The following is a 20,284-nucleotide window of genomic DNA, read 5'->3' as shown; positions in this document are numbered from 1 at the left end:
TCACACACACACACACACAAAATGGTAACTATGTCAGGTAATGGATATGTTAATTAGCTTTGTTCATCATTTCATAATGTATACATATATCAAAACATTATGTGGTACACCTTACATGTAGACAGTTTTTATTTGTCAATTCTACACCAATAAAGCTGGAAGCAATTTAAACAAAAGAGATGATGCAGATAGAGCACTTACAGTAGGGAATAGTTTGGATTTAGCACGCAACTAAAATATAAACACAGCGTATCTGTTCTATTCTCTACTACATCCTCAGTTTGTAGAAATAGGCACATAACAAAGTTTTATTGATTGAATTAACAATAATTTTTTGTTCTAGTGCTGATGGTGGCATATTTTATTATTCATTTGTAATTCAACACATTTTTGTAGGCCTATTGTTTGCCAGGTATGGTGGTATGTGTTGAGAATAAGCAAGTCTCTGCTCTCGTGGAATTACAATCTAATGAGAGAAAAGACAGGATATTTGAGCACAGATGCTGGTAAGTAGTAAGTTTAGAAGCTTGGGAAAATTCTCTTCTTTTGCTTCTATTTTCTCAATGAACAGTTGGGAGTGTGGATATATGAGGCTTTATTGCAAGTTTGAGATACAGTTCACAGAGTGTTGAATGCAAAAGATGGAAAGAAATATACCATGCAAACCCTTACCAAAAGAAACCTGGCATTGTTATACCCATATAAAACAAACTAGGCTTTCAGAATAGAATTTTTGGAGGCAAAGAAGGAGCAATGGTTAATTTTATACGTTTACTTGGCTAGGCCATGGCACCCAGATATTTGGCCAAACATCAGTCTAAAAGTCACTGTGAAGGCATTTTAAAAAAAATGTTTATGCTTGAGAGAGAGACAGAGACAGAGACAGAGTGAGAGCAGCGGAGGGGCAGAGAGAGAGGAACACATAGAATCTGAAGCAGGCTCCAGACTCTGAGCTGTCCACACAGAGCCCAACTTGGGGCTCAAACTCAGGAACTGTGAGATCACGACCTGAGCTGAAGTCAGATGCTTAACCAACTGAGCTACCCAGGCACCCTCCTGTGAAGGCATTTTTTAAGGGGAGATTAATGTTTAAGTCAGTAGACTGAGTAAAGCAGATTACTCTCCATAATGTGAGTGGGCTTCATCCTATCAGTTGAAGATCTTAAGAGAAAAATATTGAGGTCCTGGAGGTAGAAAGAATTCTGCCTCCAGACTGCCTTTGGACACAGGCTGCAATATCAACACTTCCCTGCATCTCCAGTCTTCCCATCTGCCCTACAGAATTTGGACTTGACAGTTTCCACAATTGCATGAGCCAATTCCTAAATTTTCTGTCTCTCTGTGTCTGTTTCTCTCTGTATACACACACACACACACACACACACAAACACACCCTATTGATGTTATTGATTCTGTCTCTCTAGACAATCCTGAGTAATATAAAGAGTATTTTTTTTAAATAATGAAGAGATTTTATATTTAAAAAAATGCAGTCTTGAGGCGCCTGGGTGGCTCAGTCAGTAGAGCATCTGACTTCAGCTCAGGTGATGCTTTTACAGTTCGTGAGTTTGAGCCCTGTGTCAGGCTCTTTGCGAACAGCTCAGAGTCTAGAGTCTGCTTCGGATTCTGGTCTCCCTCTCTCTCTGCTCCTCCCCAACTTGTGCGCTCTCTCTCTCTCTCTCTCTCAAAAATAAACATTAAAAAAAATTTTTTTTAATCAGTCTTAAATTTGTATATACCTAAATAATATAGGTGGTCTGTCTGTAAGTTTTATGTAGTTTTGTGAACATTTGTTGTGGTTCACACTAAAACTATTTTTAAGTATTGATGGTGAAGATATTGTGGTCCCAAGAAATGGTTGATCCCTTCGAGACACGCACTTCAGGGAAGAAGTAAAACACAGAATAAGTCCAGCAAACTCAGGAGGGAAGGGGCTGAGGGAAGAGAAGAGAGGATAGCAGGAGAGGTAGTGAGAATCTCAGACAACAGACCAGTCCATACCCATGCTGCTTATATTAGGGGCATTATGTTTGAAATATAGTCCATTTTCTACAGCACCCGCAAGAGAGGCAACGATGGCCACTACAATGGATTTTCATAAACTTCATCAAGAAGTGTATGTGGTAACAGAAGAAAAGTCAGGAAATTTCCTCCAAAGCAATGGCAGGATCCAAAACATTGAGGCAACAGCAGATTTCAAGACATTTGGGGCAGCTGGGACTCTTCTGAACTCCAAAGGCAAGTCTTGATTATTTAATTCCTCCTCTTAAAGAACACAGAAGATACAAAGTTGCCCTTGTTCTCCAAAGTTGGCTGTTGACTTCACATTCTCATGTGGACCATTCATGAGCATGGTGTCAGCTACTTTCTATGGATCCTCTCAATCCAAAACAACTGACAGAGTCAGGAAAACAGGCAGATTTTGTCAAGTCATGGGCTGGGCTTATCTCTCCCTCCTCCAATGGCATTTCTTCCATATCATTTTCTATGTATTTATTTCTAGAATAGGCTAAAGGTTGAGTGGACATACATATTCTTTACAATCCAGTAAACTGTTGGCATGAAGCACCAATAATATTAAAGTATAATTTTGGATGAAAACACAATGGCTAGGTTGAACACCTTAATAAGGAAAAATTTTAAACTGGGGAAAAGACAGAGAATAATTAAAATCAATGAAGAAAAATTAATTCAAGAATAGATGTTGAGCCTTGGTAGTTGCCTCAAAACAAACAAACAAACAAACAAAAATTAAGGAAAATAGAAAGCCTTGAAGCTCACTTCATTTCACATGCATACACACACACACACACACACACACACACACACACACACACATCTAAATTAAAGATTTAAAGAGAAAAGCAGTTTGAGAGAAGCTAAAGAAAATATGAGATAAAATGTTATCATTTTAGAATACTATGGATTTTTAAGCAGGACACATGACTCAGAATCCATAAAAATTTTTTGTTACACTTACTACATACTATTTTAAAAATTCTGAATGGCCAAAAAATAAAAAAGCCCATACAGTCAAAAGATAATAATAAACATTTTAAAAAGATGCATGTATATGACACCCATATTAAAATTTTCTAAACAGACAATGTTCCTTAAAATCTGTATATTTAAAAGACAGTAACATAGGAGGAAATGGATGGAGATAGAGAGACAGAGAATTTATAGAGAAAACATGTAATCAGCTTTGAAATATATGAAATGAAGCTCCATCTCCTTCATAATTAAAGAAACTGTTAATAATAAAAGAAATGTAACTGACAAGCAAAGCTCAAAAACCTCAGTTATACACAAGGTGTGGGGGAAATAGGTATTCTGCCCAATCACCGCTATTAGTGGTATATCTTACTAAAATTTACCTAGAAGACAATTTGAGTGAAACCTATAGACTAATATGAGTATGTCCCTTTCTTTCTTTAAATTTTTTTAAGTTCATTTATATATTTTGAAAGAGAGAGCATGAGCAGGGGAGGGGGAGAGAGACAGTCTCAAGCAGGCTTTGCAGGGTCAGTGCAGAGCCCCACGCAGGACCCGAACTCATGATCCATGAGATCATGGCCTGAGCCAAAATCAGGAGTTGGACACTTAACCGACTGAGCCACCCAGGTGCCCGGAGTATGTTCCTTTATTGAACAATGTTTTCTTTTCCCTGAAGTGAATAATTAATTATGATATTTTGCTATTTTAATTGTTTTGGCTTCCTTTTTGAGGTGTTGTTCCTCAGTTCATAATGACTAACTTCCATTCATCTGCAGGGTTTGAGAAGCGATCCTTGCTTGCTAGATAGGCTCAGGTAAAGAACGTGGGCTGCCCACTACTTACATATTTTCTATTCAGTCCTCCTAGTATCCTCCAAACTTCCCCCAAACACACACACACACACACACACACACACACACACACACACGACACTATCTCAACTACTAAAATACAATAGGTGCTTCTTTTTCCTAACCCTTTGCTGAGGGAACAGCACACACTAAGTCGCTTCACCGCTCTGCCTCCTCGGTTTCTTCTTTATTCGGCCAGCTGGACGAGTTCGCACAGCTCCATATGTTGCTCACCCTTGAAAATTTTTCTGACATTACTATCTGCTGTCATCTGCTTTTTCCATTCTCTTTGGGGGTTTATATATTTCACAATCTCTTTACTCTCTTTTTTTTTTAATTTTTTTTTCAACGTTTATTTATTTTTTGGGACAGAGAGAGAGCATGAACGGGGGAGGGGCAGAGAGAGAGGGAGACACAGAATCGGAAACAGGCTCCAGGCTCTGAGCCATCAGCCCAGAGCCTGACGCGGGGCTAGAACTCACGGACCGCGAGATCGTGACCTGGCTGAAGTCGGACGCTTAACCGACTGCGCCACCCAGGCGCCCCTTTACTCTCTTTTTAATAGGGCTTCAAAGGGTACAGAGAGGAATATGTATGCTGCATCTTTCATTGGCCCTACAAAACCACCCCTCACTCAAGGCCTTCTTGTTAGAGAGCCAACGGATCTGCATATTGGCCAAGAATAAAAGGAAGGACACAGGTCATGATTTAGGTGCATCATTTCCTCAATTATGTGTCTGCCCCCTCCCTTCATTTTGAATATCAGCCTGTGTCTACCATCTGTCTTACTAGAAAAGAAACCAGGACAAAAGTCCTTTGTCTCTCTTTTCATTGCTCACTTCCATATGTTCCCCTCCTTTCTTCCCTCCCCTTCTTTCTCTATTCAAACCTGGTTTGGGGCTGCAGCTCTCCCATCACCTCTCCTGCCCATCCTCTGTCAGGAAGACATGGGACAGACACCACCTTCTCGGGCACACCCTGGCTCTCTCAATGTGTCATTGGACACAGCAATACCCACCAGGGGGGCCTCAGCAGCTTGTGGGGCTGGACTTTCACTGCAGGGTGAGCAAGACACCACTTCAATGTTATGTGGTTTCACCTTGAAATTACTTAGGTCCTGACTGAGGAGCTACTGGAATTTCTCATTGCACTAATGAACAGCTGGGTTTGGGGAATATTCCTTCTGGTTCCCATGCTCTAGCCATTTGTATGACTTGTGTATCAAGCAGACACTGAGGGGCAAACCATCATACACTGTGCTGGAACCAGAGTAGATCAGAGACATTCAGTACCTGGGCCCCTGTTCTGCTCAGAGTTTGTGCTCAGCTCCCCCTGCAGTCCCTGTCACTGTGTCACTCGCAGCACAGTAGTACACAGCCGAATCTGACGCTTGCACTGAGGACTTCTCCAAGTGGAAGGATTTGGATTTGCTGTCATAGGTGGCTTCAAAACCTTTGTGACTTCCCGTCTCCTTGTCCCTCAAGGCTTTCAGGAGGAGCTGTGGACTTTCTCTGGGATATTGGACATACCAGAACAGAGTGGGGGTCCATGTTGTTGAATAAGTACAGTTTATAGTCAAGGACTTCCTTTCAGGAATGGTCACTGGGCCTTCCATCTGGGTCACTGAGTCTCCATGGGTTCGTCCTGGGGAAAAAGAAAAGAGACCTGTGTTATCTTGGGCATAAATCTCCTGGATAAAATTATAGTTCTAGGTTTTGCTGTCACAATAGATGAAACAATCCAAATACTAAGAGGCATTTTACTTACCAAGCATCAAGAGTACCACAGTCACGAAGCCTGGAGAACAGTTCATCTCTAGAGTGTCACCTAGCTAATGTGCTTCATTGGTAGCAGGAAGAAGCATTGGAGAGACAGAGCAATGATCAGTGGAAACCCACATTTCTCAGGAAAGGTGTTTGTGTTAGGAAGCTGCACCCCCTGCTGGACGGGGACTGAAACGGGATGCATGGTGGCCAGGGTCCTCCCAGAGTCAGCAAGATGTCTTTGTACCTGACTTTCTGAGGCGCATGTCAGTCTTCAGGTGGCACTTGGAAATCTGAACAGCAGAATCCTGACCTCTCAGGTCTACTTTCTTCTTAGGACACTACCTGATGTGGAAGTTCTTTAACAGAACATCCCAGCGCGTTTCTGTGGCTGAGAGGATAACAGTCTCTAAAGCATTAAATACAGTACTTTATGCTTTCACGTATCCATTGTGAGCCAGTCCAAAATCTACTGACTCCCAGAAAATAGTTGGGGTTGAATACAGAGAAAGTAATAAGTGAAGTTACTGAGTTATTCTGTGTTTTTCAGCAATGTACCCCAATATTTAGAACACTGACTGTTCTTTTTTAAGCACTTACTGAATATTTCTTAAACAAAAATAATTAACATGTGGAGTTTAATTAAAACACAGTGTTTACTTGGTCCTAAAATATTACCAATGTAAGGAATACTATCTTTTCAATAAAAGTTTTTCAAAAGAAAAGTCACACTATTTTATAGTCAAATCTTTTAGTAGTCAAATATAATTGATTTTCTAAATCATTAAAAAGTGAAAAATATTAGTTCTACACAGAAGAAACATCACAAATGAAGTTGTTTAATCCCTACAGAATGCTCTGAGATTCTTATCTTATTCCCTCACTGTTTTGTTGACTCTTATATGTGTAAGGTGACTCTTTTATGTGAATTAGGCAACAAATACTAACACTATACTCTTAAGAGGGTTTAACCTGAAGGATGCTTTTCTATTATTATTTTAGAGAGAGTGTGTGAGTGGGGGAGAGGGGCAGAAGTAGAGAAAGAGAATCTTAAGCAGACTCTGATATGGGATTTGATTCCACAACCCTGGGATCACAACCTGAACTGAAATCAAGAGTCAGACGCTCAACCAACTGAGCCATGCAGGTGCCCCAAGGATGGTTTCTAATACCATCTATTTGTCACATTTTGTTGCCAAGCTTTAATCAAATATTTTTTCCCCACAAGGTAAGGAATCAGGATTATCAGGATAAAGTTTTGTAGATGGACACATCTGTAACTCTGTAAACTTTTATCTCTAGACACATAGACGGAAGCTAGGCTCAGGCTGTTCTCTGGAGGCCACTCTCCACGGATTCACATCAAGGAGCTTCATGAGTCCAGAGACGACATGGGAATGTTTTCCCAGATGCAGAGGGAAGTAAGAAATTCAGGCCTGGATACTTTTTGTGTTCACACATCCCTTTTCTTCTCCTTCACCTTCCAAATCACATTGTCAGACCTGCCTCAAAACTCTGCTAGAAGGGGTTCAGGACAAGCAGCATTAATTCCTCTATTCAGATATAGAGGAAGATTGCCAGATAGGTTGGGATGATGCTGGCTTCAAAATAAGCACTATACCACATGGATTCAGAAAGCCATCATCCATAACTTTTTTAAAAAACATAGTTTTAGGCCAATGAAAGCCTACAGGAGAAATATTTTGTATTTGGGGTCACACAAGAAGACTTGCACAAAATGGAGGGAAGATACATAGTATATTTGCATCTTTATGGCTTTATTAAGGTGTAATTTTCATAAAAATAAACTGTACAAATTTAAAGTAAACAATTCTATAAGATTTGGCAAACGTATGTATTTGTGAAGCCATGACCACAATTGAGGTAATGAACATATGCATCACCTCAAAAGTTGCCTCATGAACCTTTGTAATCCTTCTTTCAACCCTCTCCCTCCTGCCTCCAGGCAACACTTCTGTCATGAATTAGTTGGCATATTTTATAATTTTGTATGATGGAATCACATGTACTCTTTTGTCTGGCTTCTTCTCAGCATAATTATCTTGAGGTTCTCCCATGGTTATAATTATCAAGAGTTTGTTGCTTTTTGTTGCTGTGTAGTATCCCATCATAGGCCTATAAAACAATTTGTCTATTCACCTGCTGATGACCATAAGATTAGCCCCAGTGGGGCTATTACAAATAAAGCTGCTATGAACATTTGTGTAAAAGAATTTTTTTTTTAATTTTGTATTTTATTTTTTAAAATTTACATCCAAATTGGTTAGCATATAGTGCAACAATGATTTCAGGAGGAGATTCCTTAATGCCCCTGACCCATTTAGCCCAACCCCCCTCCCACAACCCCTTTAGTAACCTTCAGTTTGTTCTCCATATTTATGAGTCACTTCTGTTTGTCCCCCTCCCTGTTTTTATATTATTTTTGTTTCCCTTCCCTTATGTTCATCTGTTTTGTCTCTTAAAGTCCTCATATGAGGGAAGTCATATGATTTTTGTCTTTCTCTGACTGACTAATTGTACTTAGCATAATACCCTCCAGTTCCATCCATGTAGTTGCAAATGGCAAGATTTCATTCATTTGATTGCCGAGTAGTACTCCATTGTATATATATACCACATCTTCTTTAGCCATTCCTCCATCGATGGACATTTGGGCTCTTTCCATACTTTGGCTTTTGTTGATAGTGCTGCTATAAACAAGGGAGTGTCCCTTTTAAACAGCACACCTATATCCTGTGGATAAATGCCTAGTAGTGCAATTGCTGGGTCATAGGGTAGTTCTATTTTTAGTTTTTTTGAGGAACCTCCATACTGTTTTCCAGAGTGGCTGCACTAGCTTGCCTTCCCACCAACAATGCAAAAGAGATCCTCTTTCTCCATATCCTCGCCAACATCTGTTGTTGCCTGAGCTGTTAATGTTAGCCATTCTGACAGGTGTAAGGTGGCATCTTATTGTGGTTTTGATTTGCATTTCCCTGATGATGAGTGATGTGGAGCATTTTTTCATGTGTCGGTTGGCCATCTGGATGTCTTCTTTGGAGAAGTATCTATTCATGTCTTTTGCCAATTTCTTCACTGGATTATTTGTTTTTTGGGTGTTGAGTTTGATAAGTTCTTTATAGATTTTGGATACCAACCCTTTATCGGATATGTTGTTTGCAAATGTCTTCTCCCATTCTGTCGGTTGCCTTTTAGTTTTGCTGATTGTTTCCTTCACTGTGCAGAAGATTTTTATTTTGATGAGGTCCCAGTAGTTCATTTTTGCTTTTGTTTCCCTTGCCTCCGGAGACATGTTGAGTAAGAAGTTGCTGCGGGAAAGATCAAAGAGTTTTTTGCCTGCTTTCTCCTTGAGGATTTGGATGGTTTCCTGTCTTACATTTAGGTCTTTCATCCATTTTGAGTTTATTTTTGTGTCTGGTGTAAGAAAGTGGTCCAGGTTCATTCTTCTGCATGTTACTGTCCAGTTTTCCCACACCAGGCTGAAGAGACTGTCTTTATTCCATTGGATATTCTTTCCTGCTTTGTCAAAGATTGGTTGGCCATATGTTTGCATGTCAATTTCTGGGTTCTCTGTTCTGTTCCATTGATCTGAGTGTCTGTTCTTGTGCCTGTACCATACTGTCTTGATGATTACAACTTTGTAGTATAGCTTGAAGTCTGGGATTGTAATTCCTCTAGCTTTGGCTTTCTTGTTCAAGATTGTTTTGGCTATTCGGGGTCTTTTCTGGTTCCATACAAATTTTAGGATTGTTTGTTCTAGCTCCGTGAAGAATGCTGGTGTTATTTTGATAGGGATTGCATTGAATATGTAGATTGCTTTGGGTAGTATCGACATTTTAACAATATTTGTTCTTGCTATCCAGGAGCATGGAATCTTTTTCCACTTTTTGTGTCTTCTTCAATTTCTTTCATCAGCTTTCTATAGTTTTCAGTGTATAGATATTTCACTTCTTTGGTTAGATTTATTCCTAGGTATTTTATGGTTGTTTGTGCAACTGTAAATGGGATCGATTCCTTGATTTCTCTTTCTTTCCCTTCATTGTTGATGTATAGGAATGCCACCAATTTCTGTGCATTGATTTTATATCCTCCAACTTGGCTGAATTCATGAATCAATTCTAGCAGTTTTTCAGTGGAATCTTTAGGGTTATCCATGTAGCATATCATGACATCTGCAGAGTGAAAGTTTGACCTCTTCCTCACTGATCTGGATGCCTTTTATTTCTTTGTGTTGTCTGATTGCAGAGGCTAAGACTTCCAATACTATGTTGAATAACAGTGGCAAGAGTGGACATCCCTGACTTCTTCCTGACCTTAGGGGGAAAGCTCTCAGTTTTTCCCCATTGAGGATGATATTAGCATTGGGTTGTTCATATACTGCTTTTATGATCTTGAGGTATGCTCCTTGTATCCCTACTTTCTTGAGGGTTTTATCAAGAAAGGATTCTGTATTTTGTCAAATGCTTTTTCTGCATCTATTGAGAGGATCAGGTGGTTCTTGTCCTTTCTTTTATTCATGGGATGAATCATGTTAATTGTTTTGCGGATATTGAACCAGCCCTGCATCCCAGGTATAAATCCCGCTTGGTTGTGATGAATAATTTTTTTAATGTATTGTTGGATCTGGTTGGCTAATATCTTGTTGAGGATTTTTGCATCCATGTTCATCAGGGAAATTGGTCTATGGTTCTCCTTTTTAGTGGGGTCTCTGTCTGGTTTTGGAATCAAGGTAATGCTGGCTTCACAGAAAGAGTTTGGAAGCTTTCCTTGCATTTCTATTTTTTGGAACAGCTTCAAGAGAATAGGTGTTAACTCTTCCTTAAATGTTTGGTAGAATTCCCCTGGAAAGCCATCTGGCCCTGGACTCGTTTTTTCGGAGATTTTTGATCACTAATTTTATTTCTTTACTGGTTATGGGTCTGTTTAAATTTTCTATTTCTTCCTGTTTCAGTTTTGGTAGTGTATATGTTTCTTGGAATTTGTCCATTTCTTCCAGATTGCCTGTTTTATTGGCATATAATTGCTCATAATATTCTTATTATTGTTTTTATTTCTGTTGTGTTGGTTGTGATCACTCCTCTTTCATTCTTGATTTTATTTGCGTCTTTTCCTTTTTCTTCTTGACCAAACTGGCTAGTGGTTTATCAATTTTGTTAATTCTTTCCAAGAACCAGCTTCTGGTTTCATTGATCTGTTCTACTGAGGTTTTTTTTTTTTTTTTTTTTTTTTTTTTTTGGTTTCAATAGCATTAATTTCTGCTCTAATCTTTATTATTTCCTGTCTTCTGCTGGTTTGGGGTTTTATTTGCTGTTCTTTTTCCAGCTCCTTAAGGTGTAAGGTTGGGTTGTGTATCTGAGATCTTTCTCTCTTCTTTAGGAAGGCCTGGATTGCTGTATACTTTCCTCTTATGACTACCTTTGCTGCATCCCAGAGGTTTTGAGTTGTGGTGTTATCATTTTCATTGACTTCCATATGCTTTTTAATTTCCTCTTTAACAGGTTGGTTATCCCATTCATTCTTTAGCAGGATGTTCTTCAGTCTCCAAGTATTTGTTTCCTTTCCAAATTTTTCTTGTGGTTGATTTCGAGTTTCATAGCATTGTGGTCTGAAAATATGTATGTATGGTCTTGATCTTTTTGTACTTACTTAGGGCTGATTTGTGTCCCAGTATATTGTCTAATCTGGAGAACGTTCCATGTGCACTGGAGAAGAATGTACATTCTGCTGCTTTAGGTTGAAATGTTCTGAATATATCTGTTAAGTCCATCTGATCCAATGTGTCATTCAAAGCCATCATTTCCTTGTTGATTTTTTATTAGATGATCTGTCCATTGTTGTGAGTAGGGTGTTGAAGTCTCCTACTATTATGGTACTACTATTGACGAGTTTCTTTATGTTTGTGATTAATCGACTTTATATATTTGGGTGCTCTCACATTGGAGCATAAATATTTACAATTATTAGGTCTTCTTGGTGGATAGACCCCTTGATTATGATATAATGCCCTTCTACATCTCTTGATACAGTCTTTATTTTAAAGTCTAGATTGTCTGATATAAGTATGGCTTCTCTGGCTTCCTTTTGTTGACTATTAGCATGATAGATGGTTCCCATCCCTTATTTTCAATCTGAAGGTGTCTTTAGGTCTAAAGTGGGTCTCTTGTAAACAGCATATTGATGGATCGTGTTTTCTTATCCACTCTGTTACCCTGTGCCTTTTGATTCGATTGTTGAGTCCATTGACGTTTAGAGCAAGTACTAAAAGATATGAATTTATTACCATTATGTTGCTTGTAGAGTTGGAGTTTCTGGTGGTGTTTCTGGTCCTTTCTAGTCTTTGTTGCTTTTGGTCTTTTTTTTTTTTTTTTTAATCTTTTCTCCCCTCAGAGAGTCTCTCTTAAAATTTCTTGCAGGGCTCGTTTAGTGGTCACAAACTCCTTTAATTTATGTTTGTCCGGGAAACTTTTTATCTCTCCTTCTATTTTGAATGACAGCCTTGCTGGATAAAGAATTTGTGGCTGCATTTTTTTCTGATTCAGCACATTGTATATATCCTGCCACTCCTTTCTGGCCTGCCAAGTTTCTGTGGATAGGTCTGCTGAACCTTATCTGTCTTCCCTTGTAGGTTAGGGACTTTTTTTTCCCTTGCTGCTTTCATGACTCTCTCCTTGCCTGAGTATTTTGTGAATTTGACTATGATATGCCTTGTTGGTGGCTGGTTTTTGTTGAATCTAATGGGAGTCCTCTGTGCTTCCTGGATTTTGATGTCTGTGTCTTTCCCCAGGTTAGGAAAGTTTTCCACTATGATTTGCTCACATAACCCTTCTACCCCTATTTCTCTCTCTTCCTCTTCTGGGACCCCTATGATTGTGATGTTTTTCCTTTTTAATGAGTCACTGATTTCTCTAATTCTTAAATCATGCTCTTTTGCCTTCATCTACCTCTTTTTTTCTGCTTCATTATTCTCTATAAGTTTGTTCTCTATATCACTGATTCTCTGTTGTGCCTCATCCATCCTTGCCACCACGGCATCCATCCTGATTGCATCCCAGTTAGAGCATTTTTAATTTCATTCTGGCTATTTTTTACTTCTTTTATCTCTGAAGAAAGGGATTCTAATCTATTTTCAACTGCAGCTAGTATTCTTATTATCGTGATTCTAAATTTTGGTTCAGACATCTTGCTTCTATCTGTGTTGGTTAAATCCCTGACTGTCGTTTCTTCGTGCTCTTTCTTTTGGGGTGAAATCCTTCATTTTGTAATTTTGAAGGGAGAAAAGGAATTAATGAGGAAGAAAAATTGAAATTAAAAAGAAAATTAAAATTTTAAAAATATTAAAATTAAAAATTAAACACAGACACACACAAGTCGAATAAATGATGCTAGATCCTAGGTGTGTTTTGGTCTGGGTGTTGAAAGTGGTTTGGGAGATTAGAGGAAAAAAAGGGGGGGGGGAGAAAAAAAGGAAATCATTTGAGAATTTGAAAAATGAATACACTGAAGTAGACTAAAATGAGATGATGGGGGTAAATAGAATTTGAAAAAATATACACAAAAGTAAAGAATATAGTAGAAAAAATTAAAGAAAAATATTTTAATAAAAATTAAAAATAAATATGAATTTTTTTCTTTTTCTGTATTTAAGAAAAAAGAAAAGAAATGAAAAAGAAAAAATATAAAAAAAAGAAAAAGAAAGAAAAAAGAAATCATTTGAAAATTTGAAAAAGTGAATACACTGTAGTAGACTAAAATAAAATGATGGAAGTAAAACAGAATTTGAAAAAATTTACATTAAACAAAAAATATAGTAATAAAAATTAAATAAAAATATTTTAATAGAAATTGAAAGTATAAGTGAAATTTTTCTCTTTCTGCATTCAAGAAAAAGAAAAGAAATGAAAAAGAGAAAAAAGAAAAAGAAAAAAAGGAAATTGTTTGAAAATTTGAAAAGGTGAATACACTGAAGTGGACTAAAATAGAATGATGGAAGTAAGAATTTGAAAAAAACTTACACAAAAGTAAAAAATATAGTAATAAAAATTAGAGAAAAATATTTTTAAAAGAAATGAATTTTTTCTTTTTCTGTATTCAAGAAAAAGAAAAGAATTGTAAAAGAGAAAAAGAAAAAAGAAAAAAAAAAGAAAGAAAATTTAATAGATGAACCTGCTAACAGATTGAAGTAGGACTGAAATTCCTTCGTTTTCCCCTAGAGGTCAGTCCATGTAGCTCTTTATAGTCCATAGATTAAGTCGCGGAGAGGTTTGTGTTCTTGAGCCAATTTGGCCCAGTTGGGCAGGGCTCGGTGTAATAGCTCTGCTCTCCACTAGATGGCGCTGCTAGCCTACTGGGGTGGGTTGTTGCGGTGCTCATCGGTGCGCATGCGCATGTGCCGGAGCGGTGAAAAATGGCGCCACCCAGCCACCCAGTCTGTTCTCCCAGATCAGCAGTCGTGCACTGGTCCTCCGTCTTCAGCTCTCATCCACTCCCCGCTTTTTCACTCTCCGTGACCAGGCCCCAGGCAGTACCTCTCTCCTGAATTTTGTCTCAGATGCGGCTCTTTTCCCTGGCCCCTTACTTCTGACGGACTGTGGCTTTGACCCGTTCTGCCCCTCTGCAGGAGGGTCTCACCAAGCAATGGCCGAATGAGCAATGGCCGAATGCCGGCTGCACCCAGGAACGCTCGCTGGACCTTGCTGCTGCCGGTGCTGTAAGACTTTGGCCAGGTGCCAGCCCGCCCCAGAAAATGTTCGTGAGATAGTGTAGCAGCAGCTTTTCAGGGATTATGGAAAATCACAACACACATCTGGTACCAGGCTTCACCCTTAATGACCTTGTTCCAGCACCAGCGAATGTGGCCATTTTCTGGGGTCTGCTGGGGCCAGGTGGCTTCAACCGTCTCTACCAAACGTCCTTTCAGCAGTGGAACTGCTTTTCCCGGTGTGGCCCGTGAGAACTTCCTGGACCCCACTCTGTTCCTGAGGATTCACCCTTCCCACCAGAGCACCACCAGGTAGGGAGCTGCGGAGTTGCAGCCTTTGCGCTCCCCTTGTTTACAGTCTTAATGGCATTTAAACCCTCTCCTTTCTCCTTTCTCCTTTCTCCCTTTTTAGTTTAGTCCCTGCGGCTATTTCCAATTTTCCACTTTCTCTCCAGCTGCTTTTGGGGAGGGATGCTTTTCCCGTATTCTCCCCCCATCCCCAGTCTCTGTCCTCTCTCCGCCCGCAAAAGCAGTTCCCTACCTTCCACAGCTTCTCTCTCCCCAAGTTCACCACTACGCGCCATGTACCTGCTGACTTCTGTGGTTCAGGTTGTGCAGATTGTTGTGTTAATCCTCCAATCGGTTTTCTAAGTGTGTAGGATGGTTTAGTGTTGGTCTGGCTGTATTTCACGGATGTGAGACACACAAAAAAACTTCCATGCTGTTCCACCATCTTGGTTCCTCCTCATAAAAGATTTTTTTATTGACATATGCTTTCATTTCTCTTGGGTCAATATCTGGGAGTAGAATGGCTGGATCATATGGTAAGTGTGTATTTGACTTTGTTAAACCAATTTGTTCTTGTAGTTTTTTTTGTAGATTCCCTTGCATTTTCTGCTCAGTTATGCTGTCTGTTAATGAAGATAAATTCACTTCTTCCTTTCCAAACTGTATGTCTTTTGTTTCTTCCACATGCCTTATTACATTTGCGAACCTCTAATTCAATATTAAATACAAGTGATGAGAGCCAAACTTTTTCCCTTATTTCCAAAACAAGGAGAAAGCATTTGGCTTTCACCATCAAGTATGACATTTGATGGAGGTATCTTGTTGAACCCCTTTTTTAAGTTGAGGAAATTCCCATCAGTTCCCAATTCACTGGGAGTTTCAATCAGGAATGGATCTAAATTTGGTCAAATGCTTTTTCTGTATTTAATGAGATTACCCTCATAAAAAAAGCTTGTCAATCTCTTAGGATACGTTATTGATAAATTGTCACGACAGAATATTAAGGAAAATATTACTCTCCCATTTTGTAAATAATGGAATGAAGTTCAAAAGTATCAAGAAAGTTCATGGCAGAGCTAACGGTTTTGAACACAGAAGTCTAGCAAAAACCTGTTCGGTGTTTTTGCCACTATACATTGCTTTCAGAGAAATCTGAAAGACTAGAGGGTGGCAAAATGACTTCTTCCCAAACCTTTCGAATATTTTAAGACAGTCTTTAATAAGTTATTTAGACAAGTGAAACTAATAAAGCAAATTAAATAATTGCAGGTTTGGCTCTTTTACCAAAAGAGGAAAGAAAATCTTTTATAAAGGATACTCAAACTGGTGTTCAGGAGCTGACCCCTGTATAGGGGCCTCACCATTCCATTCAGAGCAATTATTAGATACCTGCTTTAAGCAATGCACCGTAGTAGGCGTGACAAACTCTTCTAGAGTTTTGTGAACCACTGGGATACTGGAGTTTCATTCATGACTAGTGATTACTCTCTCTCTGGTCCTTGAAACTTGCTTGTGATAATGCAGTCTAAGGGCATAGTTGTTCCAATTAACCAGTATAAATGATTCTAAATTTTTTTATTTTTTTATTTTAAATGTTTTTTTTTATTTTTGAGAGAGAGAACATGTGGGGGGTGGGTGCAGAGAGAGATGGGGACAGAGGATCCAAAGCAGGCTCCGCACTGACAGCAGAGAGCCCAATGTGGGGCTCGAATTCACGAACTGTGAGATCATGACCTGAGATGAAGTCAGACCCTCAAACTGACTGAGCCACCCAGACACACCATCTCTCAAAAAATTTCAAATAAAATTGCCTTACGATCCAGAAATTCCACTTCTGGTATACATTCAAAAATTGGAAGAATTTCACTATAAACCCCAAACATTGAGACGTTTATAAATTCCTGTTTCCACCAAAAGGAAAGTTTTGCTTTGGAAGACCCAAAGGTGCAGCAAAAGATGGATATGGATAAAGAAAATGTGGTATGACATATACTGAAATATTATTCAACCTCACAAAGGATAGAAATTCTGACACATGTTGCAACATGGGTGAACCTTGAAGACATTATGTAAAATGAAAGTCACATAATGACCAATACTGCATAATTCCACTTCTAGGAGGTGTCCAAAGTAGTCAAACTCATGGAAGGAGAAAGTAGAATGGTAGTTCCCAAGGACTGTAGGGATGGAGCTATTGTTTAATGAGTACAAATATTCAGTTTTTCAAGATGAAAAGATTTCTGGAAATGGATAGTGGTGCTTGTTGAACAACAATGTAAATGTATTTCATACCACTGAATTGTACACTTAAAAATTGTTAAACTGGTAAAAATGTATGTTACAATGGTAAAATTTTATAATTAAAAATTTTTAAAGAGATCCTTATTAAGATTTCTACCCTACCCATCTGCTTTCCACGCAAATATAACAGAGTGTTACAATGCAAGACCAATTATCAACCATCCGTTACCATTCGAATGTGAAGGCACAGGGGAAATGAGGTTAGAGGTGGAAGGAGGAAAATGGAGAGAAGGAGTGGTGTTGGACTGTGGAACATTGATCAAACAAAGAGGGCTCAGAAGTGTGCAATCTGAGCCACGTGCTGGGAAAAATGCCTTTGAAAAAGTTTTGAAGTGAAGGGTGGGAACAGACAAAGAGGATAATTCACACCCTGCTACTTCACAGGGTCCCCTCTAAGAGCCACTAATCATGATCATTTGCAGATAACAGTGTTGGGAAGCAGGTAAACCTCCAGAATACAAATCGAGGACATAAATGCTAGGCGTGTTAATAAGATGGGATGAGCAATAGTACAGACATATGTCACAGAGTAGGCGCCTTGGAAAATACATGTAAGTACAGTTGACTCACAGTAAACAAACCTAACTAAACCACGTCATTAAGCAGAATAAACCAGCGTGACATAAACCAAAAAAGGAAAACCACAGAAACATTCCATGGCCTTCCATATTCTAAATAATGGCTGTAACATAATATATATTCAAGATATACTTACTGAATAAAATTCACCTGAAAATCCAACAATTCACACACATTTTTACTGATTTTTGAGTCAAATGTTTCCGAATTTACTTAGCCAATTCTCACAGCTGAATCTAATTGCAAAATGGCAAATTGTTTATCGTGGCTTTTCTAGTTTTAAATAAACACTTTCAACACAAATTTTCAGGGGTAAGGATGTTTTTGATGCATGATAATTCTTATCTAGAGAGGTATTTTCTCTAAGACCTCTAAGAGGGTCAGGTTTTCCCTCTAACCCTCCATCTGAGCTGCCCTAGCCTTAGCCACTTCCTGTGTAGGATGGAATTCCCTGCCTTGATCCCTACAACAGGTGGATGTATCAACAAGAGCTCTGGGGTTTGGGTACACCTCCCTCCAGCATGCCTCTCACTGTGGGCTCCTGAGTGCACAGAAATACACTGCAGAGTCCTCCAGCTGTGAAGCTGAGATGACAAGATGGATGGATTTTCTTGCCTTCTGGAAATTCAATGAGTAGCGACCTTCTGTGGCATTTTGTTGGTTGTAAGAATCCTGACGAACAAGGAAAATCATCTCCCCGCGGCTGGGCTGCTTGTACCACAATAGACTATAATTTGGATCGCTGGTGTCATATGTGCATTCCAGGATGACAGCCTCCTTCTCCTGTACTAACATCGCTGGTGGGGCTTGAGTTACCTTTTGGGAAATACTGGATCCTAAAGAAAAAAACATGGGATCAGAGTTTCAGAATAAGTCATCTGGCACAAGGAAATTGTGTTTTACACACTATTATCCCTCCCTTCCAAGGTACCTACAAGACACCACTTATGTCCCCTGCTTTTAGGTCGTACAGGAGGAACATTACAATGGGGGCCATCCTTACCCAGCCACATCGAAGCCATTACCACCTTCAGAAGGCTGGACAGAAACATGTTTGAGTTTTTCCACAAGATGGGAAATGTCTTCTTCAATTTCAGAGCTCGGCACCATGAGGGGAGCCTGCCAGGGTGAGGAAAGGATGGCTGGGTATGTGCTGCTGTTGCCCCAGAACAGGAAATAGAGGTTTCCTGTAGCAAGTTGTGTGGGTCATGTCACACTTCTCTCTGTACCAGCTGAGAGTCTCATTATCCAGACTTCTTTTTGCATTCAGTGACTCTAATGTGTAAACAGTCACATCTGAAAATGAATGAGTAAAATTTTATATTGAAATGAGGATTGATGGTTTAACTATAATATGTTCACTCATCACATCTGTGATGAAAGTGGGTGGGAGGCACTTAAAAATATGACAACTAAGGGTCACTTTGGGAACACATATACTAAAATTAGAATAATACAGAGAAAATTAGCATGACCTGTGTGCAAGAATGATGTGAAAATTCATGAAGTATTCTATATTTTTAAAAATACTACATGTAATGTATTATGGAAACAGCATAAGATAAGAATCATGAAAAAAGAGGGGCGCCTGGGTGGCTCAGTTGGTTAAGCGTCTGACTTTGGCTCAGGTCATGATCTCGCAGTCCGTGGGTTTGAGCCCCGCATCGGGCTCTGTGCTGACAGCTCAGAGCCTGGAGCCTGCTTCGGATTCTGTGTCTCCCTCTTTCTCTGACCCTCCCCCATTCATGCTCTGTCTCTGTCTCAAAAATAAATAAACATTAAAAAAAATTAAAAATTAAAAAATTTTAAAAAATCATGAAAAAAGATGTAAGAATCATGTATGCTCACACTATGTTATTTCACATAAGATAGAAATAAATCACTTTATGATAAGAAGGCAAAATGTTTAGACTAACTGTAGCTCTTTCAATCTACCTATTAGTATGCCAGTATTCTTCCTCACTGTCAATGTCTGTTCAGATGCCTTTCTTGGGGCCAAAGGCTGAAAAATCTAATCACTTTTTGCTGAAAGGTTTAGACTGAAGCCCTCAGATAATAGATCCTGTCACCGAGGTCTCCTTCTTACATTGTTTAGTTTCAACAGCTCAGCTGTGTTTCAGAAAGGCCAGAATAGACATCAGAGTTTGTTCATTAATTATCAAATATTTAAATTTATATTTTTCCCATTACCTCAGTTGAACCACAGTAAGCCCCTGTACTTTGTATGCTCAGTTCTGAAAAGAATATACCCTAGGTGACACCATACACCTCCACAAGACTATTGACCATACGATGATTGATTGTGATAAGACTTTCTCTGTGTGCACAGATTAAAAGTAAGGTTGTGTCCTAAGGATATTTTTCAACATCATGGCAAACAGCAAAGATCCATTGCCTCTTACTGTTGACTTCCTGATACAGTAGCAAAGACTTAACATCCTTGTCTCAAAATCATTATAGCTTCAGCTAAATTGGTTGAAGCATCTTCAGAATTTGTACTGCAGTCTCCATGAAATATGATAGAACCACATAGAGTACAACTGTCAGGCTCTCTAAGTGATAGACTATAACTCTCTATAAACACCTAATGTTTTTCTACCAGCTGGCAGAGTAAATGTGAAATATTATTAATTTCTCCTCCTATTACTCAACTCTAACACATTTCTCAATGAAGGGAGTCTCATGATTGCACTTATGTCATTCAAGAAGTGTCCATATCCAGGGTAAATCTGTCAGACACTCTGAGACCAGATTCTGAATTAATAGAATTTTAATAATCTTATCTT

At 39.0% G+C, this 20,284-nt stretch overlaps 1 non-coding gene and 2 gene segments (V, D, J or C); 1 reads left to right on the top strand and 2 right to left on the bottom strand.

Annotated features, from left to right (window-relative positions):
• Window positions 1-5,155: 5,155 nt before the first annotated feature.
• On the bottom strand, window positions 5,156-5,710 carry LOC123583352. The segment is given in 2 exon segments: window positions 5,156-5,492; window positions 5,616-5,710. Coding segments are annotated over 2 exon segments (381 nt in total).
• Window positions 5,711-16,796: 11,086 nt separating this feature from the next.
• LOC123583357 lies at window positions 16,797-18,964 on the bottom strand. The segment is given in 2 exon segments: window positions 16,797-18,334; window positions 18,502-18,964. Coding segments are annotated over 2 exon segments (357 nt in total).
• LOC123584541 lies at window positions 18,915-19,020 on the top strand. Its single transcript, XR_006705507.1, has one exon. It is a non-coding gene; the product is annotated as a U6 spliceosomal RNA (small nuclear RNA).
• The last annotated feature ends 1,264 nt before the right edge of the window (window positions 19,021-20,284 follow it).

The sequence above is a fragment of the Leopardus geoffroyi genome, chromosome B3, assembly GCF_018350155.1.
Source record: "Leopardus geoffroyi isolate Oge1 chromosome B3, O.geoffroyi_Oge1_pat1.0, whole genome shotgun sequence".
Taxonomy (NCBI): Eukaryota; Metazoa; Chordata; class Mammalia; order Carnivora; family Felidae; genus Leopardus; species Leopardus geoffroyi.
The sequence above is the reverse complement of the archived record's forward strand: the minus strand, read 5'-3'. Positions and strand labels throughout refer to the sequence as shown.